Source organism: Paramisgurnus dabryanus, chromosome 3 (assembly GCF_030506205.2).
Source record: "Paramisgurnus dabryanus chromosome 3, PD_genome_1.1, whole genome shotgun sequence".
Classification (NCBI taxonomy): domain Eukaryota; kingdom Metazoa; phylum Chordata; class Actinopteri; order Cypriniformes; family Cobitidae; genus Paramisgurnus; species Paramisgurnus dabryanus.
Window position 1 is genome coordinate 8,388,139 of NC_133339.1, and position 26,502 is coordinate 8,414,640.

The 26,502-nt window shown below is 38.7% G+C and overlaps 2 protein-coding genes across 2 annotated transcripts in view; both read left to right on the forward strand.

The window, feature by feature from the left end:
• Positions 1-26,502, forward strand: part of LOC135734278 (uncharacterized) — a 201,258-nt gene that overhangs the window by 27,155 nt on the left and 147,601 nt on the right. The gene's annotated exons all lie outside the window — the stretch shown is intronic.
• The window catches only part of LOC135768853 (uncharacterized), a 61,311-nt gene that overhangs the window by 7,776 nt on the left and 27,033 nt on the right, over positions 1-26,502 (forward strand). The window contains exons 5-10 of the mRNA XM_073813806.1: positions 1,124-1,468; positions 1,719-2,126; positions 24,495-24,581; positions 24,720-24,812; positions 24,969-25,043; positions 26,291-26,404. Of these exons, the coding sequence (XP_073669907.1) occupies positions 1,124-1,468; positions 1,719-2,126; positions 24,495-24,581; positions 24,720-24,812; positions 24,969-25,043; positions 26,291-26,404 (1,122 nt within the window). The remainder of the gene's footprint in view (positions 1-1,123; positions 1,469-1,718; positions 2,127-24,494; positions 24,582-24,719; positions 24,813-24,968; positions 25,044-26,290; positions 26,405-26,502) is intronic.

Sequence of the window (26,502 nt, forward strand, 5' to 3'; positions counted from 1 at the left end):
TACTTTGTTTTATTGCAAATATGATCAGTTTATAATTTTTCTGAGATTTTGCTGTTTTAAATACGTGCTTCATTCTGAATGCAATAAAATGCGGCAGTGGCTCAGTGGTTCATGTAGGTTGTCTACAAACCGGAAGGTTGATGGTTCAATCCCTGGCCTCCACCGGACCAAGTGTCGAGGTGTTCTTGAGCAAGACACCTACTGTAACCCCAGTTGCTCCCGACGAGCTGGCTGCCGCCTTGCATGACTGACACCGCTGTCGGTGTATGAATGTGGGAGTGAATGGGTGAATGTGAGGCAAATTGTAAAGCGCTTTGGATGGCCATACGTCTGTTAAAAGCGCTATATAAATGCAGTCCATTTACCAATTATTAATAAATTATAAAAACCCATGCAACATTCGCATTGGCTAAGTTTACATGCACAACATTTTGTCAATCTGACTAAATTTAATTAGATTGCAGGTTGCGACAGTACAGTTTAGATGTACCCTAAACATTGCAATCTGATTCTATATAATCCGAACCAAATGTCTGCGCAAGTGCACAGCCATTCATGTATCAAATCGGCTTATGGTGCATGGTGCATTAAAAGGTTTTGATGTATTCTATAAAATTTTGTCCTAATAGGGCTTTAGACAAGATGTCAGACTAAAGCCCTATTTGGATGGCAATTGTTTATAGTGGGGACATGAGGTATTTTCATCGTTTACAATAGGTAGTGCTGTCTGAATCCAGAATGTCCAGTGTTTTTCTCTGTCCACCTGCATTAAAGTTCCCAGCCGAATTCAAATATATTTTTTTTCGGAGGCATGCAAAAATTTTTTTACAGACATCCTCATGAGAAACAATTACCATCTGAATAGGACTATAGCCTATTAATTGTTGAATTGAGAGTATGTTGTGATTTGCATTTTTTCTATTAAATATTATGATTATAAAATATAAAGTATTTTGGGAATGCTGAAAGAAGGAACAAATTCTGGCAGGTTCTGGAATAACTTTATTTGTACGGTTTAAGAAAAAACTTAATACACAAAATAATCACTATAAACCTACTGTGGTTTGTAATGTATTTTCATGAGTAAAAACTTCATTTAAATTAAATGTCAAATCTTTTTCAGGTTTCATCGTGAAGGGTTCTTATAAGTATAATCTGGGAGATTCGGGGGTTCTGCCATGTTTCATTGATCCTCATTTGATAAAGAAGGGACTGAAGGTGGAATGGAGAAGATCAGATTTAAAGAATCCATTGTGTGTGTATCAAGATGAAGATATCAGACCGGAGTCTCAACATCAGGATTATCATGATAGAGCTCATTTCTTCACTGAAGACATTAAACTTGGAAACTTCTCCCTCCTATTGAAGAATTTGAGAGAAGAAGATAAGGGACAATACACATGTAAAGTTCACAGAAAATGGATGTCCGTCTTTTCAGTCAATGTGAATTTGGAAACGCAAAGCACTTGTAAGTCAACAGATTTGTGTCTTACTGACAGTTTTGTGCAGTAGGATCTGAACATCATATAAACCATATTTAGGAAACCGCATCAGAAAATGTTTCTCTAAACTTAAAAGTATCAGATGTTCCAGTATTGCTGACATGAACATATTTGATCACATTGTCACAGGCTTCAAACATTATTATGCATAAAATATCTTTTACTTTTATTTTTCCTTAACAATGATTTCACTTCAGATATTATATGTCTTTTCAGGGTTCATTGTGAACTTTACATATGATCAGGTTGTTCCTCCGGGAGGTTCAGTGATTCTGCCCTGTTTTAATAACCAACCCTTACCAGAAGAAGAAGGTCTGAAGGTGGAATGGAGAAGATCAGACTCACAGACTCTCATTCATCTGTATCAAGATGAAGATATCAGACCAGATGCTCAACATCAGGATTATCATGATAGAGCTCATTTCTTCACTGAAGACATTAAACATGGAAACTTCTCCCTCCTGTTGAACAATCTGACAGCTGAAGATGAGGGAGAATACACATGTACAGTTTACAATGAAAAGAGAACTTCCAGAAGTAGAAGTGGTTCCAGGAGTGATTCTGGGAGTGATTCCGGAACAGATGAGTTTACAGTCAGCACAACGTTGGTACCAAGACTACTAGGTAAGTCAACAGATAGTACAGACAGTATTGAAGACTACTGTAGCTTTAATCATACGATTAATTCATGTAGTTGTTTATTAAGTTAAATTAAATTAATCAAAACTATTACCACAACATCAAATCAAACTTAGATATTGGCCAAAGGTCAAAGGTTTGAAGAAAACATGAAGTAAAGCGCTCTCTTAACACTGGAGCCCATCATTATGTTAAGTCTGTGTTTTTTATTCTGAGTCGTTTGGTGCACGATAACAAACAGTCCTCTGACATGCTTATCATTTCCTAAGTTGATCTGTGGCGTGTGCAGCTCAGACATTCACATGGTTTTTCTGAAGGCAAAAAATCTGGCGCGATTTGTGATCGCACTGTGTGTTTCGTGCCTGAGCCCAAGTGAACCGGGCCCAAGCCCACCTCTGCAAGCCGACCAAGGTGCAATTAACCAAACTGCGCCCGGAAACTGTACGGAGCGATCACACTAGTCAAGCGAACCAGGCTTTGGGGGTCAAATGTGCTCAGGTGCGGTTTGGATATAATGTGAGTGCGCAGTAAATGTCCCGGCTCTTCCGAGCTTTATAACGGTAGAATATAGGGTCCACATCTTTAATGCCCATAAAGTGCATTCATTCTTCATCCACTGCGCATCGTACACTACATCCTGCGCAGACAGTTTCTGGTGAAGGCGTATTGGATGTTACCGCAAGCTAGTTATTTTCATTTGTAACGTTTTTAATATGCATATTTTTCTTACAAAATCACATCGATTACCCTCAGAAGGCCTTTATTAACCCACTGGAGCCGTGTGGATTACTTCTGTGAATAATGGATGCATTGCTTTGGGCTTGAAAGTTGTGGACCTTGTTTTCTTTCGTTATAAAGCTTAGAAGAGCAAGGACATTTATTAAAATAACTCAGATTGTGTTAGTCTGAAAGATGATGGACATAATGTATCTCTTCAGGGTATCAGTAAATAGGTATTTAGATGGCTTAGGGTAAGTAAATCATGGGCTATTTTTCGCTGAACTATCTCTTAAAGTCAGAGTCGTAACGATAGGTCTGTGGCTGAGAATTAAACTTGTACTTTGTGTTTTTCCCTGCAAAACAGCTTTGGGACAGCTGTCATATCTCATCCATGTTCTGATATTTTTAAACTGTGCATTTGCTTTGTAAAATGTTCCTGGGGTTGCCAAATCCATCAGAAGAAGCAGAAGATTAGTCATGTGGGTTTAATGATCGCTGCATCAGAATTTTTTCGGCATATGCGTTTCCATCTTCCATCATTATTTGCATGAACTGTTTTCGCATCAAACAAAACCAAAAAACTGAAAAATAAAGGGTTGCTTATTAAGCGATTTATATTTGAAATTTGGTGTCTCCTTCACTTGTTTCTGATGTGATACTTCAATATGTGCATTTAAAGAGGGTGATGGAAACATAGCTAGTCACATAACAAGTTGCATCGTAATTCCCTTTGGCTGTTTTAAGCTTCCTTAAAATTAATTTAACTCCACTACAGATGTCCTTTCTCACCTTTGTATTTTTACTTTTCCCAAAAGCGAAAAACAACTGTTTACACAGTATGCAAAGTTTCTGTGACTGTACACCCAGCTCTTAATATGAGCTACACAGTTTCTGATTGGCTGTCGGTTGCTAAGCATTGAGTCATAACAGCCTACCCTTACAAAAGATAACTGGAGTTTTTTAAGTAATACTGCAGTCTTTCTTACATGCAGTTTTTTGGACACGAAACACTGTGATTTGCAGTATATAATAACAGATCTGCAATACATTTAAAGTACTACTACAATACAACTACAATGTGAAAGTGAAAAAGTGAAAGTCACCATAGTCACAACCCGCCGGCCTCGAACCGAGAAGGTCCTCACTGCAGAGCACAAGATCCAGGTGACGAGGTTGGACCCAGATCTCCTCCCAATTTATAAACTGTGTTCCACTGGAAGAAGCTGCAGTGCATAGTGCATACATGTTCATTTTAACATAGTTTAAGGTATCCGTAAAATATAGACTATTAATTAAATTATCAAATTGTCAGTAATACGGGTAGACGATCGCTTATCATCCACCCTCCTTATCCCATTGTCCCACTTGTGCCGCGTCTCGACGTGGGTTTAATGACTTTTAAAAAATTATATAATACACTTTTATACTAATGTTAAGGTACTTAGCAATCAGAATTACTTGGCATTAATTTTAATGCGGTATTACTTGCCATTAATGTTTTAAATTAAAAACAACCTACAATCTACAATAAACAGAGAGAGTTAGATAGAGAATATGGTCTGAGAAGATCCAGCAGCTCTATAATGAGTTGTCTTGGGAGGCGAATTTTTTTTTATTTAGCCACGTCAGGCAAATTGTCAAAAGGTTTTAAGTGTTGTCGAATAAAAAAAAATTGCCATGGACTAAACGGTTACGTTATCTTTATTGTTCTTGATTGTAAGTCAATTATTTTTACAGTATGAATCATATTATATCTATAATATATATTTATTATGTATGGAAACATAACAGTTTTAAAACAAACAGTATAGAAAAAAAAAGAAAAAGACAGGCTGTATGTTAAAAGACATAAAACTGTCAAATATGAAATATTTAATAAATTGTATAATAGAATACATGATATTATTGCATTTTAGTATAACCAATTCAAATCTTTAATCTTTCTAAATAAATTATAAATGTAAACGCTATAAACATAGAGGGAACAGATTTCGATGGGAAACAAACATCGACACAACACCGGTGCCGTTTTTGATTCATTAGTTCTGATACCAAATAAAGTCAACTGCATAAATAGCCCTGTATCCATTGCAAACATATTTTATTATAAGTCTTAAAATGTCCATAACATAAAATCATTGTCAACATACCATAGTTTGACTTGTACTGCGCTGCGCTGATTTCTAAAGACTGCGGCGATAGCGTTTTGCGCTCAAACAACGCAAAGAGAGAGCTTACGAATGGTCCAGACCAACCTTACGAAAGTGTGACTTACAGAAGATATACTTAGCGTACAAACGTTTTGGGAATCGTGCCAAAGGAAAGAGGGGTTAAGGAATAGGTTAAGAACTACTTAGCGATAAGAACGTTTTAGGGAAACGGGCCCTGGTTGTTTCTATAAGTTGTGCATAGTATTTTCTTTATTCCTTACTTCAAAACTGTCTAAAAGGTAATAGGGGAGAGCGGGGCACAACCTAACGCTTTTTGGTTTTGGCTCAATAATTAAAAAAATATTTGAGTTTGATTCATTATATTTTTACACAAGCAACACACACATCTCTGCTACAAATGAACATTTGAAGTTTTTTTTTTAGTTCTTACCATTCTTGGACAATTACAAACGTGATAAAAGTGCAACATTGCTGCTAAAACTTAAGTTTGCAGGCAAATATTTAATACTATTTTATTTTGTCTATATACTTGAAGTGGATATTGTTTATATATGTGTCTATAATAGACAGGTATCCACAATGTTCATTCATCCAACCCTTTTCTAACAATAGTTTAATTATAAATGGATACAAATGTGTAAATATGTGAGAAAAAGCAGCACAATTATGACAAAACATTTTTATATGTGACCCAGTCTGGAATAACCATACTACAGTTTCTAAATCAAACTCTGGGATTAATGAGCATCAAAGTCTGATTTTAGCCGTTCATTTCATTATGATTTCAATCTTTGACATGACCTTATTAAACCAATATTAAATATATGAACAAGCACATTTATTTTGTTGGCAGCCAGCAGTCATTCATGTGTAGGCATGGGCCGGTTACCGGTTTCAAGGTATACCGAGGTTTAAAACAGTCAAGGTTTCAAAACCACTAAAATGTTCTGTGATACCGTCTCCAAGGTATGAGCTGTGCTTATACAAAATTCATTAAATCATGAAGTTATGTGATTGATTTGATGTTTACATTTAATATACATTACGAAAATATTATATGTGTTGAAAGCATATTATAATTTAAAGGCTTTATTGTACCTGGCATTTAAAAATAACACATTTTAGTGTTGCAATGGCAAAACCGCAACACCGTGAAACCGTGGTTCCCTTTCAATACGGTTCACTTCGCATTGCGTCAGTTAGCTGACGCTATGGGGGAAACTCCTGTTTACTCCGTGACTGAAGCCTATTGGTTAACGTCTGTACAAAGTACAGACCAATGACGTTTGAACCCGCGCGCGGGAGGAACGCGTCCTTATATAAGCGCGGTTCAATCTTCAGGAGCTCATTATTTTCTCCTTCAGCGCGAACCTCTCGCTGCTCCGAAGAAAAAGAAGAAGCCTTACCTCGCCATTGACAAAAGCCCTGCAGCGGAGTCCAGGCCTAGCGTCTTCCCCTGCCGTTTTCCGGCTGAGAACCGAAGATAGCAGAGTCCAGGTCTAGCGTCTTCCCCTGCCGCTTTCCGGCCGAGAACCGAAGATAGCCTTCGCTTGCCGTGGTTCGAGCCCTGTGCAGCGGACACACGCCTGACGAGGTCTCCCCTGCGGCCGCCCGGTAAGATCAATATTTTTAATATAAAGCTATAAGCTAAAAGAGCAGGCGCTGTTGTAATAGCGTCCAGCACAGCGGCTCGGTGAGCCTCTCTGCTATGAATTTCCTCCGAGCGCGTTACCGGTCTGGCACCTCCCACGCCGGGACCGCGCTTATGCTTTGGTTGTCTTATCCATGTTTCGTGCTCCCCCTGCTGTTCCTCTCTCGCCGGGATGAACACACGGCGAGCCATGAGACTAGATGGATGCATAGACAAGCACACACGGACTAACCCCCCCTGTGTTCTGTCACACCGCAACCGTTCATGCTTACAGAGTCCCTTCGCTCCTCACACATTCAGTGGCGAGATCTCTGGCACATATATTAATCCCCCGAGTGCATCGGGTGATACCGTCACGACGCATGGCTGTTCTGTCTGTGTTGCTGCTCCCCTCTGCCGTTCCTCTCTTGTTGAGATGAACAAGCGGGGAACCGTAGACCTGGATAGATGCATACGACAAGCAAACACGGGCGGTCTGCCCCTGTCTCTGTCGTAGCACAGCCACTCGTGCTCCACGCTCGCGGAGTCCCTCGCTCCTTTCCCCACAGTGGTGAGGTCTCTTAACGGCTTAGCTAGCACGCGGTATTACGGCTCGCTGCCTCTAAATGCAGCTGTCCAGTGTTCAACGATTACAGAGCTTCATGCCCCTCCCCTCCTGGAGCGGCGCGATCTCATTCGTCTGCTCGATAGGGCCGATTCGCCGCTATTGGAGCACCAAGAACACTCATTATAAGAGAGCTTCATGCCCCTCCCCTCCTGGAGCGGCACGATCTCATTCGTCTGCTCGATAAGGCGGACACGCCTCTATTGGAGCGCTAAAACACTTATTATAGAGCTTTACTGGCCTGAGCCGATCTCACTTCAGATAGCTCATTTTTCGTCTGCCTGGTAATTTCTCTCTGGTTTAGACGGAATCAGAGGCAGAACGAATTTGTTTATAATATACTGAGGCCCGAATACCTCCCTTTATTCAGTCCCGTCCTATATCAGTGCGCTGAATATTGGTACATTCTTATATATATATACCCGGTTTTTCTGCCCTTTTAATAAACGGCAAAACCGCGGGCCTCGCGGCAGACTTCCTCTCTGCGATGGGTTCAGTCTGACATTGAACTACCTAGACATACTACCCTGCTCCGTGAGCCGTTCGGTCACCGTCACTACTGAGGCTTGTGCACCTGAACGGCTGAGCTCTGGTCTCCGCAGCATAGCTGCATCAACAGAGAACGAAACTGTCTGGGAAAAAGGGGTTATGTCGCGCCTCGGCTGGACTGCCCTGAAATGTTTTCTGTGTGCTGTTTATCCAAACATACTGTGTAATACTGTCGGCTATGCGACCTCACTATAGTGGCGAACGGTATTTAATTCCTCTAAAAAGAGTAATTTCCGTGCTTACTATACTGTGTATTGACACCCACGGTTGTACGGTGTCTCTAAACACTTATCGCCTTACTGACAAGCAATCAGTAATACGCACACACGGCCCGCTGTCCATAATTCTATCGACGCTAGCCGAAAAAACCCCGGTTTGGCCATATACTGTGTATTGACACCCCACGACTGTACGGTGTCTCTAACACCTTTCTGCCAAATTCGCTCGCAGCCCACCTCAGTTTCTCCGCTACGATGCTGATGGCACAAACGAGCACGGTCTTACGGCTGTTATTCTCTCTTCCTAGAGGAAGGACAGCCTCAGACTTTTGCATGGCTCCAAGCGTTTGAATCGCGCCCTCTCCGGACGGCCACTCAAAGGCTTACAGCCAAGCGGTTTATGACGTTTTTCGGCCATATAGCTGATTTATATTAGCGGATCCGAAGACGCTCACACCTCCGCTCCAATACTCGGAGATATTAAGGGTAATATCAACCTCAAGTGAGCTTGCTACCCGCCACAATAAGTTTCAAAGCTTAAAGCGCGCGCACAGTCAGACGCGCGCGGCATCTCGTTTAAGACGGGCGCACGTACCCCCTCTAACGAGCCTCAGAAAGCTGAATATCGTGGCATTGTTCATAAGTCCACTTCAGTTTGACTAAGCAAAGGTCCCGCCCCGAGCTGACGGCCGGGAAGCTTGCTTAAGTTACACACTGCTGCATGAAGTGCTGTCATTACGAGCTAGCCCAGCATTTGCTGTGGGTTGAACACGCTTTACGACGGCAATCAGTCTTCGGCGCGTGGAACGCCGTTTGTCTCATATAAATCACCTTGTACTGTGAATACGGTACATTAAGAGGATGATTTAGCACTGCAGCACTCTCGACCGTGTTATTGTGATAATGCGGTCGGGCAATCTACGGTGGTTTCATTATTTACCGAACCAGACTGAGATCTCGCCCCCTGAACAAGCTGACGAGTCATCTCCTTTATAAACTCATTGCATCGCTTTATAAGCTATGTTCAATCAGAGTGATACGCATCTCATGCTTAAACTACCAATATTAACCCATTACGAGGGGCGTGCGGAGATGGCATCCGTGGGACACGACCTACATTACGTGCCTTATGACACATTGACACAAGCTGCTAGGACCCCTTTCACGAGGCGTCCTTATGCAAAGTCTGATCCATTCTGTCTAGTGACATTTGAAAGTCAATACCCCCCGCGAATCGTGGGTGGAACACTTTTCTCCTCACTACAGAGGCACGGCGGCTCTCTCCCCTACCTATATCTATGTGGCCGTGATAACAGCGAACCACGCTTTTACGACCGACCATTCATTTAATTCACAAGCCTGTCATCTCTCAGATGCGGACGGCGGCGGTAACAGCGAACCATGCTTTTACGGCTGGCCATTCACTTTATTCATAAGCCTGTCATTTCTCAGATGTGGACGGTGCCCGAGGCACAGCGCTCTGGAACTGTCCAAGGTCCTGGATGACACATACGTCTGACGTACATCAGACGATCAGCTGTTCATCTGCGTCACAGATCACTCACTAGAGCACCTGTCAATACAGGCTATTTATGGATCGTTGACGTTATCACCTCCCGTGACAATTATGCTCACTTGTCTTAGAGCATGGGCATGGTCTTAGAGGTTTCTCATTTGACAATTGTGACACGGCCGGCTGGTCCCCGCCGTCCACGTTGTCAGTTTACAGCTTCGACACCCTGCTTCGCACTACTGAGGTTTGTTGCATTAAAGGTGCGCCCATTAGCTCACCTGTATGCACGATATGGTTTTTAATTATATGCGTCCACCGTGCGCTTAGAGAAGCTCACATGTACACGCTATAACATTTTGGTATACAATAAGATGCGCTTGGGAAAGCTCACCTGTATACCCAGCTGTGTTATGATTTGTGACACATACATTGTTGTTCATCTGTGTACGTTCACGGTGCGTTGGGTGCCCACCGTTACGTTCATCAATCATATTTTTACACATTCACGGCGCGTTCTGTGCACTGATTTATCACGCATTCACGGTGCACTGAAGAGTTCACCCGTGTGCGCACAATTTATTATCAGAACACATGACGGCGCGCTCAAGAATCTTGCCGGCCTGTGCATTATAACACTCTGATTCATCTATATGCATTCACAATGTATTCAAGTGTTCACCTGTGCCCGTGCAATTTATAGTCAATACACATTTACGGCGCGCTTGGAAAGCTCACCGATCTGTGCACTATAATACTACCTATATGCATCCCGATGCGCTCGAGGGTGCACCTGGGTTCACACTATTGTGGTATCTGTATAATCCCACGCTACGAACCGTTCTGCCGCATATTATAGTCAGATCGGCCGTTCGTGAGCTTCGCAGATCACTCACTACGTATGTCTGTTGCTAACAGTGGTTATTTAGATGGATCGTTGAAACCATCGCACTGGCTCACGCCCCTCTATGAGCTATGTCCTATATAGAGCCCACTCTCTGCGAGTTTGGCTTCTTCATGAACTTGGTCTACAGGGGTATCTATATCTATATTTGATATCTGCTACGCGGCCGGCTGGTCTTCGCCGTCTACATTGTCAGATTGTACAGCTTAGACGTCCCTGCCCTACGAGCGCAGGTTCTCTCGGCTCAATCATGCACGCTCATGCGTTTTATGTGTACACCACGGTGCGCTCAGCGAGCTCACCAACGTGACTCTGAATTTACTTATCTCGCACAGCCGCGGCGCGCTCGGTACCTCGCCGTCTTGTGCTATGTTATGTGCCCCCGGTGCGTTTAAAACCCCACCGTGTGCGCGTCAACAATTTATATGGTGCTTACACATTTGCTTTTTAAGCTGTGAATATGCCGGGTATAGGGCCACACGCAGTGTCTCTCCGGTAAGGCACTTCAGTACGTTGTGTATGCACGGCGTGATGGGATTACGTTCCCCCATAGCGTCAGCTAACTGACGCAATGCGAAGTGAACCGTATTGAAAGGGAACGCTTAGGTTACTCACGTAACCCCGGTTCCCTGAAATAACGGGAACGAAGCATTGCGTCTCTTGCCGTGCTACAAACGTCTACGCAGCGAGTGTTATTCGGCTGCGCGCTTCAGTCGAATATAATGAGCTCCTGACGATTGAACCGCGCTTATATAAGGACGCGTTCCTCCCGCGCGCGGGTTCAAACGTCATTGGTCTGTACTTTGTACAGACGTTAACCAATAGGCTTCAGTCACGGAGTAAACAGGAGTTTCCCCCATAGCGTCAGCTAACTGACGCAATGCTTCGTTCCCGTTATTTCAGGGAACCGGGGTTACGTGAGTAACCTAAGCGTATTTTTGCTAAAGGTTATCATACCGCCAGAATCTTATACCGGCCCATGCCTATTCATGTGTAGCCTATTTAAAACAACGGCAAGAATTACGCTAACGACGTTAGCGGTTTTCATATCGTAAGTAGCCTGACGTTGTCATACTCAATTCTAGTCAGAATTTGAGTCTGATACCGCTCCATTGAGCTATAATTATGAGGCGTGTCTCAACCGAAAAATGCCTCTGCACTCAATTGGATAGACCACGACCAATCAGAGCAACGGGGTGTGACACGTATGTTGAAATGACGTATTTGCAGCTTGACCGAACTGCTAGTTATTTCGTTACAATGACACACACTACAAGTCTGAGTTAGCGAACGTACATCAACACCTACTATGTTTACAACATTTCATTTGTATCACATTAAGTCATACAGTAAGACTATCTCTTACCATTTGTACATTAGTTGAACTTCATCCATGACGATACCCATTACGTTTGCTTGAAAAATATCCGAGCCTAGCATGTCCCTCCACGATTCCGGGCTTCTGAAAAGAAGCTGGCAACGACCGCTAATTATATCCATCTCGTCGTGCACACCAAGTTGCATCGCCGTGATACCCATTTCAGTTGCTTCTTTAACTTGATCCTTCATAAGTGCAACAACTTTTGCCGAATCCCGTAGGAAGGACGGCAAAAACATCATCAAATGCCTTGCTCGCGTTTCTCTGTTCTTCTTTTAAAATCAATGCTCAGTCGATATCTTTTAGAACAGACTCAATGTCAGAATCCACACATCTGATTTCTACCGCGGCAGCCATTTCGTTGTAAACAGATTCAACACACGCGCTCTTTGGTGACGTGGTTGATACGTTACTGTTGATCATCTGTCCATCATCGTATAAAGCCCGCCCTCACAATTTGATTCGTCGGCCAGTTTTGGGACTCGCATAGTAGCTCCTCAACGGTGAAACCCCAGACCGATCTTCCCATTTCTCAAAATGTTGTGGGCGGGGCTAAGATCGGCTGGCACCCAGGCTATATCGTAAGTGCTTACGGGTTAGTTAACACAGGGTTACAATTAACCCGCTGGGTCAAAATATATTTAAGCCCACCAAAAAAGTTACTAAGAGCTGCAGACATGTTTCAAAACAATGCTATGTTTTAATCAACAAGACACTGATTAATATGACTTATTACACAGCTGTCTGGAATGCTTGATTCTGATTGGTCAGTTGAGACATTTGCAGGTTCGTTCTTTTCAAATAATAACCGCTCCAAAGTAATAATAACGCATAGCCGGTGCTACTTGTGTGTTTTTAAATCCCTCCGCGCCAACAAAGATTACTGTTTGGCGCCATCTTGTGACAAACACTGGACAACCACAATTAAGAATGGAAAGTTTGGCATTTATTTTAACATGTACGGAAAAAACAAAACATTTAAACAGCGGATAGAAGGAAGAACAACAACGACAAGACACAGACAGAGAGCTTACTGAGACTGAACTTGACAAAATAGAGCATGACAGCTACGAAGCCAACACACAAAAAAATACAGAATGGGCATTAAAACTTCTTAAAGTCTGGCTAAAAGAGAAAAAATGGAGACAGACAAGTATGAAGCAGAGGATCTTAATAAGGTATTACGATCATTTTATGCATCTGTGCAAAGTTTTCGCGGAAGGATAAAAATGTTAATCTAAAACAAATATGCCAAAAAATGTTTCAAATTCATATTCATGTCCAGTTTTTTTCTTATGTGGCAAATAGCCGTGTAATAAGCGGGATAATGTAGAGTCAGCCGGTAGTTATTGGGAAATAAGCCCCTTCAGTGTGATACAAGACCCTCCGCTTCGCGTCTGGTCCTGATCACACTGTCGGGGCTTATTTCCCGATAACTACCGGCTGCCTCTACATTATCCCATACATAACATTTGATTTGGTATCTTACACACCCACACACAAAACATATGATGAAAAAATTTACTTACTGTACATGCCACCAAAACACTCGTTCATCAATAACTCTCTGGAAAAACATTATACATTTTCAATAATTTGCAGGAGATCTATGGAAGGTATTTTTGGACTTTTTTAAATTAATTATTTAAATTATAAAATAATTAATTAAATTATAAAATAAAAAATAAAATCGGAAAATATGTCCCAAATTTGAAAATGAAATGCTAAAATAAAAACTAAAACATTATATTAAATTATTTCATTTTCATTTTTAACGTGATGAAGCATCATTCCGGCCAAATTGAAAAATTAAATTAAATTGATGATTTCACATTTCATTTTCAATATAATCTTGAGTCAAGACAGACAATAATAAAAAAAATTTAAAGGCTTTTTATTCATGCCCAAGCAATAATAGGGACAAAATTAAAATGTAAAGTTCAGTTTTAATTCTATGTTCTGTTTTTCTTTTTCATTTTCGTGTTCACTTTTATTTTCAACTTGTATGCAAATTCAATGTTAATCAGTGGGTGGGGTTTACTTGCTAAAAAAAATGGGATTGGCTGAAGTGTTGCCAACTCAGCGACTGTGTTGCTTCCCAACTTAGCGACCTTATTGCTACATCTAGCGACTTTTAAACCCATTTAGACAAACTTAGCGACTGTTTGGATGAATCTTAGCTTCATATCTGCACATATAGGCTACTGTGTCGCTTGTACCGGCCCACGATTGCTGGGTGGCGCGGTCACGGTGAAATGTGCGCCTGGCGTCTACCCTCTGTGCATTTTCTGAGCAGTGAACAATTTAGACGGTACGAACTGACGCTTGGATGAGATTCGCATGCATTGTTTACATTTCAAACACTAAAAGTGTCTGGTCCGCTGTTATGTATGTGTGTATTTTCACACATCTGATCCAGTGAGGCGTCAGTTTAACGAGCTGAAGACATACACCGACCAGTCACTTACTTTTATATGAACATTATCTGTTTATTCAGCCTATGTGTTGTCTTTACAAGTATCGTATCAGGACTTGCGTCCTCTGTGAAATGCAAGTCTTTCAGGGTCTACCCTGTACACTGCACTGGACACAACATACAGTTCTGACCATAGCTGAAGCAAGCACATAAAGGCTGTGACGATAACGCGTTACTGCATCACCGCAGTAGTCGTTTCACATGGTACGCGGCAACCGCGAGTGTTTAGTTCTTTTTCAATAGGAGACGTGCGGAAAGCGGCAAAACGGGGGCGGTTACAGAGGGGAAGCGGAGTTGGTCCACACGCCTTGCTCGTGCACCCAAAATCCTATTCCTTCTCCGGACATGGTACTTCATGACAGGCACCGTTGAAGATAAACATATTTGCACTAAATGCTGCACAAAACGCTTCCAATACAAGAGAAAAGCTGAAGCCGCTCGGCGATTTTGCCGCTTACCGCGTACGGCCATACGTGAGATGCCAGCTGCGGTGATGTCACGGCCGCAACCTTCTTAAACATGAAGCGTGTCATGCACAGGTGATCTGATTTCTTGTACCGACTCACTCCCTGGTTTTAAACCCCTGCGCGAATAACATCATCTCTGCAAGGAAATGTCAGTGCAATGCAAGTTCATGTGCAAGGAGTCCGAGCCACGCGCATTATTTCTCGTTCAAGGAGAAGCTAACACAGTCTCACCCCATGTCGTCAATATTTGACGACACTTGACCATTCGTCAATATGTGACGCGGAGGGTATACCTTTCGCGTCATTTTTTGACGAACTGGGGACTTCAATACTATAACGTCCGTTGCATTCTCTTCTCCTATTTTCTTACCATTTTCGCCTCGGTTTAGGGTTAGATTTACTCAAAATTAAACAGTGTACGCGAAATTAAACAGTGTACGCGAAATTAAACAGTTGTCACCTGGCGTTGGGGTTAGAAACAGTTGTCACCTGGCGTTGGGGTTAGAGTTAGGTTTGGGTAGGGATGTCATTATGTAAATCTAACCCTAAACCGACACGAAATTGGTAAGAAAATAGGAGAAGAGAATGCAACGGACGTAATAGTAGCCTATTGAAGTCCCCAGTTCGTCAAAAAATGACGCGAAAGGTATACCCTCCGCGTCACATATTGACGAATGGCAGAAGCAGGCACTGTGTGTTGGTGATGATAATAATAGCATAATAATAATTTTAAACTATAATGGGCAAACATGACAACTATCGTTATGAAGGCAGGTGAGCGCTTACCGACAGCGCGACTCGTTATTTGGTTGAATGCTGTGTTTATATGGAGCTGCTGTAAGTGAATTTCTCCAGCTCGGGTTAAAAAAAGTATTATCTTCTTGATGATGTAAATGGACAGCTGAAATTGAAAGCATTGATTGGAGTATCCATAAGTTTTGCGCAGTTATTTACGGAATGATGCAATAGGCTATTTCGTTTTGTATCCACTTTGAAAAAATCGAATTAAACATACTAATCATAATAACATTAAAAACTATTTATTTTCGATATCTTTTGAGTTTAATATCAATTATGGAACCGTTTTTGTCATTGTTTTTAACCCATTTTTTGTACAATAAATTATTCAGCGTTTCAACAAGTTTGGAGAAGTGCGTTTCTATCAACGGACAGTTAACCGAAAAACAATGTCTAAAGAAATAGGAATCAGGTTTTGCACAACTCACCAGAAACAATCTTAAACTGCATATTCTTTCTACAGCTTTTCAGGTTGTTTTTCTATGAAATGTATTGTATAAAATGGGCTATAAACGGTGACATAAAAGTTCTATAATCAATAGTATATTCAAAAGATATAAAAAACAAAAGTTAACATAAAGAAATACATATTATTTCATGCTGTTATTGCTAATATAATTTGTCGTTTAAATAATTTATAAGATTACTGCTTTCCTGGGGTGGGTTGTTGTGCTGTAACCGCGTGATTTTGTTGCTTCTTCACCGCGGTAAAACAAAATCATGTACGGTCACAGCCCTACTCACAAATCAGCGTAACACATGAGGATGAAGGGTTTAAATTGGGCCGAAGCTGAGCCCCGTCACAAAGGCTGAAGGTCTGTTCTGTACCAGTGTGCCCGCTGCAAAAGTAAGTGACGTGTCTATGTATGTCCATTCTCATGAAATGCATACAAATAACACGCAGTGTGATTATCGTGCTATACATAAGCCAAATTCCAATTTTGCCAGCATATGATACGCCAATACTTTCCGGAATTTGGCATATATATTGCACGATAATCACACTGTGCTATGTGTATGCATTTGATGAGAATTGACTGACGCCTCACCGGATCAAATGTGTGAAAATACGCACATATATAACAGTGGACCAGCCCCTTTTTATTGTTTGTTCCTCCTTTCAAATGTAAACAATGTTCGCGAATCTCATCCACGCGTCAGCTCGTACAGTCTAATATGTTGCTGCTCAGCTCCATGTACAGAGACACCAGACGCACATTTCACCGAGACAGCGCCACCCAGCACTCGTGGGTAGTGATGTTAGGTTCTTGAACGAATCGTTCTTTTGAGCCGGTTCTCAGGAAGTAACCGGTCGAGCCGGTTCGCAAATCGAACTGAATCGAACTTTAGTTTTGGGCATAGGTTCCGGGTTGATGACGCAGGACGCACAGCCGAAATAGCACGTCGGACTCGTAAAGACCCGGACGAAGTTTGTCGATGATTGCCGAGGCGAGGATTGCCGACGATTCTGACAGATGAGTTGCTGACACTGCGTGTGAATCACCGAGGATTTGAACGAGCCTGATACGCGAAGTTTTTGTTAGTTTCTTGATATGTTTCTTTTATTAGAAAGCTTTAGTTTTGATACGATTTATTTTGCATGCAAATCATTGTAGTTGTTTAAGGAAGACCAATGAGTTTAACACACAAGTTTATTTATTATTACACAAATCCGCAATTGTGCATCAGTGTCTTTTAGGAATCTTATTCAAGTTGTAGGCTTGTCAAAACTGGTCAATTATATCTGGCATTTACTATTTATTTATTATTTATGATCCACGATTTAAACTGTGACCACAAACATTACTAACTTGTGAATGCAAGGCAATAAATCAGCTATGCCTTCACAAAAACAACTTTTTATTTAAATGTTTTAATGTGTTGACACAAACGACTTTATTTGAATGTTTCATTGATACAATAAATGCGTAGTAATGTAATTTCTTGATGACGTCAGGAACCGGTTTTTGAACCGGTTCAATGAACCGAACTGTCCGAAAAGAGCCGGTTCGCGAAAATGAATCGGACTTTGCATCACTACTCGTGGGCCGGTACATGCGACACAGTAGCTTCTCTGTACAGATGTGACGCTAGGATTAATCCAAACAGTCGCTAAGTTTGTCTAAATGGGTCTAAAAGTCGCTAGATGTAGCAATAAAGTCGCTAAGTTGGCAAAACAGTCGCTGACTTGGCAACACTGCTTCACATATCTATGCTGCTTCAGCCAATCCCCTTTTTATGAGCAAGTAAACCCCACCCACTGATTAACATTGAATTTGCATACAAGTTGAAAACGAAAATGAAAACGAAAATGAAAAAGAAAATGAAAACCAATAAATAAAAGAGAACATAAAATTAAAACTGAACTTTATTTTAATTTTGTCCCTATTATTGCTTGGGCATGAATAAAAAGCCCTTAAAAAAAATATTTACAGATTCCTTTTCAAGCTTGCCTTTTTATTTTAATATTGTCAGTCTTGACTCAAGATTATATTGAAAATGAAATGTGAAATCATCAATTTAATTTAATTTTTCAATTTGGCCGGAATGATGCTTCATCACGTTAAAAATGAAAATTAAATAATTTAATATAATGTTTAAATTTTTATTTTAGCATTTCATTTTCAAATTTGGGACATATTTTGCGATTTTATTTTTTATTTTATAATTTAATTAATTATTTTATAATTTAATTTATTATTTTATAATTTAATTAATTAATTTAAAAAAGACCAAAAAAACCTTCCATAGAGATCGTCTATTGGCAGCGTAAAAAAATACCAGAAAAACCTTGTGCAACAATGTAAACAGTCCCCGCGCACCCCTACTTTATGCATTTGAGGCCTGAGATGTGGGAACAGTGGAGAGAGAGATAAGGCAAACATTTAGCTTTAAAAGGATTAGTCCATTTTCTTAAAAAAAATCCAGATAATTTACTCACCACCATGTCATCCAAAATGTTGATGTCTTTCTTTGTTCAGTCCAGAAGAAATCATGTTTTTTTTAGGAAAACATTCCAGGATTTTTTATAGGACTTTAATAGAGCCCAACACTTAACACTTAACTCAACACTTAACAGTTTTTTTCAACGGAGTTTCAAAGGACTATAAACAATTTCAAACGAGGCATAAGGGTCTTATCTAGCAAAACGATTGTCATTTTTGACAAGAAAAAAAAATATGCACCTTAAAACCACAACTTCTTATTTATCTCCTTTCCTGTGATGGGCCAGTGTGACCTCACGCAATACGTCATGACGTAAAGAGATTATGGATGACGTATGCAAAACTACGCCCCAGTGTTTACAAGTGTGTTGAAAGAGGACCGTTCCGACGTTGTTGTATGTGGAATGATACTAATTAATGTCTTTGTGTCAGTTTATTGTTTACAATGGTCCGCAAATGTGCGTTTCATATATGTAACACGTGACCTCTCTACGTCACTACGCATTTACGCAAGGTCGCGCTGGCGCATCACAGGACTGGACCTAGACGAGAAGTTGTGGCTTAAAAGTGCATATTTTTTATTTTCCTTGTCAAAAATGACAATCGTTTCGCTAGATAAGACCCTTACGCCTCGTTTGAAATCGTTTAGAGTCCGTTGAAAAAACTGTTAAGTGTTGAGTTAAGTATTAATGTTGGTGTCTATTAAAGTCCATTAAAATGAGAAAAATCCTGCAGTGTTTTCCTCAAAACTAGGGGTGTCCTCGACTAAGGATTTACATATTCAAATCAGAATTGTCGAATCTTTCCATAGTCAACCGATAGTCGAATCATCTATGTTTGTCTGCATGGGTTGGGAGGGGGCCAGACCAGGTACAAATTGTTAACTTTTATTTTCTTTCACAAGCAGCACACATAAACAACTTTCTGTAAAAGTGACCAAAACTGTCTTTCAAGTGATGAACGAGGACAAAACTTACGATGCATTTATATATTTATTTTTTTAAGGTAAAATATATAAGGCAACATTTGTTTATTTATTCCTCATAACATTTTAAAGCCAAGATCTACAGAACATCACACAAAAATACATTTTGATAACTAAACCTAAAAAAATAACAAAGGTGATCCTGCCTTGGAAACCTCGGCTAATTAAGTGTTTTTATTTAATTTGGTCATGACAAAAAAAAACCCGACAAATGAGAAATGACAAATAATTAGTGATTGTGACTGTAAATGATAAAAACTAATCTTTATTTACTATTCATTAAACGTTAATTTATAACAAGAAAAACACTGAAATTAATGATTTTATAGACAATATGCGTTATTATTTAGCACAGAAATACCTGCTTGCTTGCTCTGACTTTGATCATCTCTGTATTAACTTTAGATACAGAAAGACCGGATGATATTATTTATTTCAGGAATCTCTTTGCTATCATTTAAAAGTGAACACCAACCATAATATTAAATCACAAGAAAAGTCAGGCAGAAATAGGTTCGGTGCAGATAGTTTCCGTTTCATCACCGAAATTTTAAATAACGGCTTACCTGTTTTGTAGTTTAACTTTTGACAAGATAACCAAAATGTATGATAAATACATTTTAAAAACTTATACCCGTCGAAAAACATCCGTTTTTTAATGTTTAGTTTGATGAACTCCTAAATATGAGACGCAGAGCACCTATCCCGTTCGGCTAAATTACATGCGCAAGCATGGCCACCACGCAGTAGCGCAACATTGATACAACGAAAAGCTATCCAAAATTTACAGACTTAAATTAGATCAGAATTTACGTTTATAATAGAAACATTTTTTAAATAAAATAAGGTCAGAAGTAACAAGGTGCAGAACAAATATGCAAAATGCCTCAAGTGCACAGAAACAAAACACAAGCCAAATAGTTAAATCAGATAACCCAAAGTGATTTATAAATAAAATAAAATAAATTATTGAAAGAATAGAAAAGTATAGCCATAATATAATTGCCAGCTTTGTCTTTTAGATGTAGAAACAAAGAGGCAATGTTTTATTAACTAAGAAACCTCCGTGTAGCCCGGTCACAGGGGATGTTGGATTTATTAACGCATTTTAAAAATATTTATTGAAAGCTGCTACTTCACATATTATTTGCAGCATTATTATAATATGCAGTATATTAATATATTGTGAGAAAGCTGTTATATGTGAAATCAGATAATGTGTGAACCCATATATGGCTAAAATTGAATGATCCTCATTTCATAACACATCTGCGACGATTCGACTGTGAGATTGGTAGTCGAATCAGGCTTCTCCTATCGATGCATCGGATCTTCGACTATTCAGGGTCACCCCTACTCAAAACATAATTTCTTCTCGACTGAACAAAGAAAGACATCAACATTTTGGATGACAGGGTGGTGAGTAAATTATCTGGATTTTGTAAAGAAAATTGACTATTCCTTTAAGCTCCACATTGCCATCTAATCAACTAATATGGTCTTACTGAAAATAGGCGGCGCCTGCCAACTTTATCTTTTAAAACATGGGATTTTGACTATATTTTAGTCACATGCAGTTTTCTATAATGATCATGATCATTGGATGAAAGCACACATATTTTCAACTTGATAAGAAAATTTACCACTCCAATAAAAGCAGATGTGGCTACTAATTAATTTGAAGTCAAAGTGGACTACTAGCCAATCAAAAACCACACTTGTTTTTATTCTTATTTGTAACAAGAATCTACGGACATTTCAGGAATTGTGAAACGTAAGATTTTATTTAGGTATTTATGTTTTGAAATTAATACAAACTTTTCTCCAAATGAAAGTATTAAAATATTTGGTTATTGTCCATAATTATGTGTGTCGATTTCCACATTGTACAAACTGTAGTGTTTGTAACGAAGTATTTAAAGCGTTATTTTTAAAAAAAAATTGGCAAGTTTGTGAGGATTCAAAGTATGAATCTGTCACATGTCCACCAACGGCCATATTGGTATGCCCAAATGACAGAGGGCGTCATTGACTAACATTCAAAGTCATGAGCTAAATTCAGCTGGTTTACATATATAATGTTGCTTATATATATATATATATATATATATATATATATATATATATATATATATATATATATATATATATATATATATAAGCAAAATTTCTGGTGTGCATCTTGAGACCCAACATTCACACTGATATATTTTAAGATATGCAAGTTGTTTTCAATTAAGACAACCCTAACATTAAAGTTAGTCTGGGACTAGGGTTTGGCCCAGTCTGGGAAACCGCCCCTAAGAGCACACCTGGTCCGCTTTATTTCACTTAATAAGTTGCAAAAAAGACCTTTATTCTATGGCTTTTACATGTGTGCCTTCAATAAAGAAGTACTCCGTATAGCTGCTTGTACCCACTACCCAGCACTACACCATATGGCATCATTGATGTCAGCTGCTATATACTGTATATATTTTACTGTTATTAAATAATGATATTGTATTTCAAACTGCTCCATTGTGAAACAGGTCATGTTTTTAGTTCAGACAAACACTTCATCTCCCGTCAGCAATGGTTCAGACAGCTCAATGCATTCACAATGGTGCGGTTTATAGATTGTTATTTTGAACTTGGACTTAAATACAAAGATATACAGTATAATTCTTTAATAACAGTAGTTATATCATATCTACAAACAGCTGGCTTCAATGATGCCATTGCCTAATGAACTGCCTCAGGTAACGCTGTGAAGTGCTGTGGTTTCCTGTGAAAACGTAGGCTCTTTTTGCGAGCAAACGCAAAAAGTTTCTCAGAGGAACGCACAAAAGTTTTGCAAGAGAACACAAAAAGCTTCTCGAGGGAACGCAAAAGCTGTTAAAAAAATCCCTCTCATCCCAAATATTGTCCACCACCATGTCCCCTTATGGGCTCCGTAGGTCTCAAACATTAGAGAAAAAATCTCAGGAAAAACCTCTTGTCAAGTCTATAGAATTGCGTTGTTGCTGATAAAATCAACAAATGTGTGTGTTATACTGTTCTGTATTTTCAGATATGAAATTTATATTTATTTTATTAATATTTAACTCTAGGACACGAACTTACATAACAGTTATTTTAGTATAGCAGTTATAAAATGACTGGTTTCTTAAAACATTCTTGTAAAAATATTCTTGTTAAAAAGTTATTAATCATTGCTATCATTGTATAATGTAGAAAATATTTCTCTGCTGTCATTATTTCCAAACATGTTATGCCATTTATGCCTCCAAACATGTTAATAATGTTAGGTATGATGAAGATTAGACTAGTATATATGAATCTTTTGCAGTGACTGTTGCACTAATAGTGGGTTAAGCAAAGGACATTGTATAGAAGTGTTGCACACTTCTCGCACAAAGCAGGCTTTCAAAAAAAGTCAGCAAATGATGGAGGGCCTGTGCCCCAGTAAAGCTTTATGTCTAGCAACGCCCCTGTCACACATTGTTGTATTGCAGATCATTCATTGTTGTAACTGATCAAGACCACTCATCACCAAACCACTGCATGCTGCTCCCAGCAGGCTACAACACATTGTGATATTCTGATCAAAACACTGGGATAAAATTACAGCATTGTGTATTGTCTTTGAAACCTATACACATTTAGGAAATTCATAACTAAAATAAAACACACTACAAGGCCACCACACAACCCAAAAAGCAATGGATTTATTGAAAGACATATGAGATAAATTAAACCCGTCATCAGAAAAACAATGCAACACAAAAGGCAAAATACAGCACAAGCGGCCCTGTTGCAGGTATGAGAGTTGCCCATCGACAGTGACTTGCCATCCCGCAAAACTACTCTTTGACTGACCAATCACCACCCCCCTACCAAATCAGGTAAATTCAGGTAAAATAGAACACATACAACTCTTAAGAAACAGGACAGTGATGATGAAAACACATCTAGTTCAATGTAGTGGTACAAACTTCATCATGTCCTGGAACTTGTGTGAGAGTAGACAACAAGAGAAAAACATGTCACCCATGAACTGTCCTGGATAGACCAAATGGAAACAGACGTATCCAAAAGACATCTCTGAAATGTACACACACACACACACCAAAGTGCTCTACAAAGAGTAATAATGGTGATTCACACGGTATGCGGCAGCTGCGAGTGTCTAGTTCATTATCAATAGAAGACTTGTGGAAAGCAGTAAAACGGGGGTGGTTACATGCCTTGTCCGCATGCCTTGCTTGTGCATCCAAAATCTGGTCCCTTCCGCGGACACAACTCTTCACGGCCGGCGCAGTTGAAGATAAACATATTTGCAATAAATGCTGCACAAAACGCTTTCACTACACAACAAAAGTAGCCACGCAGCGATTCTGTCGCTTGCCAGGTACCCTGTGAAACGCCCATAAGAAAGAAGAAGAAAAACTTATGTTAAATAGGGAGAATATTGTGATATCTGGTGTAGCTTTGTGAACAATGAATACTTTATTAATACACTGTGTGTGTAATGAGTGTTTACTGTACCAGAGATGTTAAAACAACATTTGAAATATACTGCATTCATGACAGAGATTCATGATGTCAGAGCTACATGAATAATCACAATATAAATCTAACTCTCACATGTTTTGCTGAAGTATTACACATGTCATAAAATGCCCTACATAAAATGTCCTAATAATGTCTTGAAAGGAATGAAACCTTTAATATAATTTTGAATTATTTATATTTAATATTTGATTTTAATGTTGGTAACAATTAGTGTGTAGTTTTTATTTATTTATATTTTGTTTTAGATTTGGAAATGTGATATAAGCTATTTATAATTAAATGTTTATGTTTTAGTTGTAATAATCTTAGCTCTGTGAAATACCCATAATGCATCTGGATTTATATTCTGTTGTAACTGACACTGATTAAAGCAGAGAAAAATATTTTTATTGTTGTTGTTCTCTCTGTTTTTAACTTCAGATTCAGTTTATCGTCTTCAGATGTGTTTGATCTTCTGTTCAAATCTCATCATGTTCCTTGCTTTTATCCTCTGGGGTCTTTCTGAAGGTCAGTGTTTATAATATCACTCAATATATTCAAAATCTCTCCTGTTTCTCTTTTTCATTTTAGTTAAACAAAAACTGTTCTCATGTTAAGAAGCAGTTATTAAATGATTGTTATTATTAATATGTGTTTGTGTTTCAGGATCTGTGAATGAGACGATCTGCTGCTGTGCTCTTTATTTACTCAGACCTCACACGTTACTCTGGGCGGCTCCATATATAAATAATTTTAAAGGTATGCAGTTTGTTAGTGAATCACAAATGAATTAAAAGAAATTTAGGCTCAATCTATTCTCACTCACAATGTGTTTCATATAATATATGTGTGAGATCTGCCAATTTTTTATAAAACAATTATAAATGACACAATGACAACATTTCTGTTTTACAGAAAAAAATAAAGGTCTGATTTTGGAGTACAGTTATGTTGCAGAATATTTTGTTTTGACAGCTGTTGTTTATTCAGGTAAACAAATCCAACACATTCAATAAACATTATCATGAATACAGGTAACACTTTACAATAAGGTTGTATTTGTTAACATCAGTAAAATGTCTTTATTTAATCTTTAATTATATTGTGTAGTGCACTTTAAGTATATTGTAAAAACACTAAGCAAATATGAAAGTAGATATAAAGTTGTAATAAAGTACCAATTAAGTTAACTCTTAATGGCAACTTATTACATTTTATTTCAACTTAATATATTATATATTTGAAATGAATTACACTTACAGTAATGTGCATTCATTGCGCCGAAAAGATTGCATTTAATTCACACTTAAGTGTATGTACTTAAAGTATATTATATTTATATAATAAGTACACTTTATAAAAGTACACTTAAGCACACGTATTTTGACCAGGGAGGTGCGTGTCCCCGTCTTTCAAACAGGTATCATTATAACCTTTATTACAATAAAGTAAACTTTATACTTCCACTGTGTTTTTCTGATGTGAATAACATACATCGGCAAATTATTTTTATTTGAAAATAATATTTATTTATTATTTGCAAATTACTATCTTATTTGAATAGATTTGTATTGCTGCTTCCACAGACATGTATTTTACAAACTAAATGTAGGCTATTGTTTTACCAGTGGTTATGTGTATTTAAATGTCTGAAATCTAAAATAAACATTATGAGGTTGAAAACACTGCATAGTGTTGATATATGACAGCGCTGAGCTCATCCGTCTGGCTCAGCGCGAAAGACGTTTGAATCTGACAGTAATGTCACTGAACATTATAAATCCCATATGGGGATAAGGTTAAATTATTATTTAAATCAAAAGGTTGATTTTTTTCAAATAATTCAAAGGACTGGAGTCAATTATTATACCTTATACCACGGTTACCACAGACATTGCTCTGGTGTTTATTTTAAGACATTTGACAGGTCAGGTGTGTGTTTTACAGAAAAATAATCAACACCTGTGAATCATTTCTCAGCCAATCAGAATATAAAGCATTTAACAGACCCATGGTATAACTACTGTTAAAAAATACAACCTTACTTTAATGTGTTACCAACACATTTGTACTATAATAGTTTTTATAATGTGTGGTTGTCAGAATTACAGTGTGATGTATTATAAAGATTGTTAAAACAATTAAATTGTATTTTGTAAATCGAGTGATCTGTATTCATTTAAAGTCAGAGTTGCTTTTTCATTTAAAATGTTGATTTGATCTCTTCTTTCCTTCAGCTCTTTTTACAAATACTTGGGAAAAACTTATGAATTATGACGTATTTGACAGAGTCTTGATCTTAGTCCTCTATGCATTGATGTTTATGTGCTGCTTCAGTAAAAGCATTTACAGTAAGTGTTTCTATATGAATATCTTTCCATGTGTTATCATATATCAGTGATACACTGAGTAAATGATATTAAATCATATTCATATCAATATTTCTTTT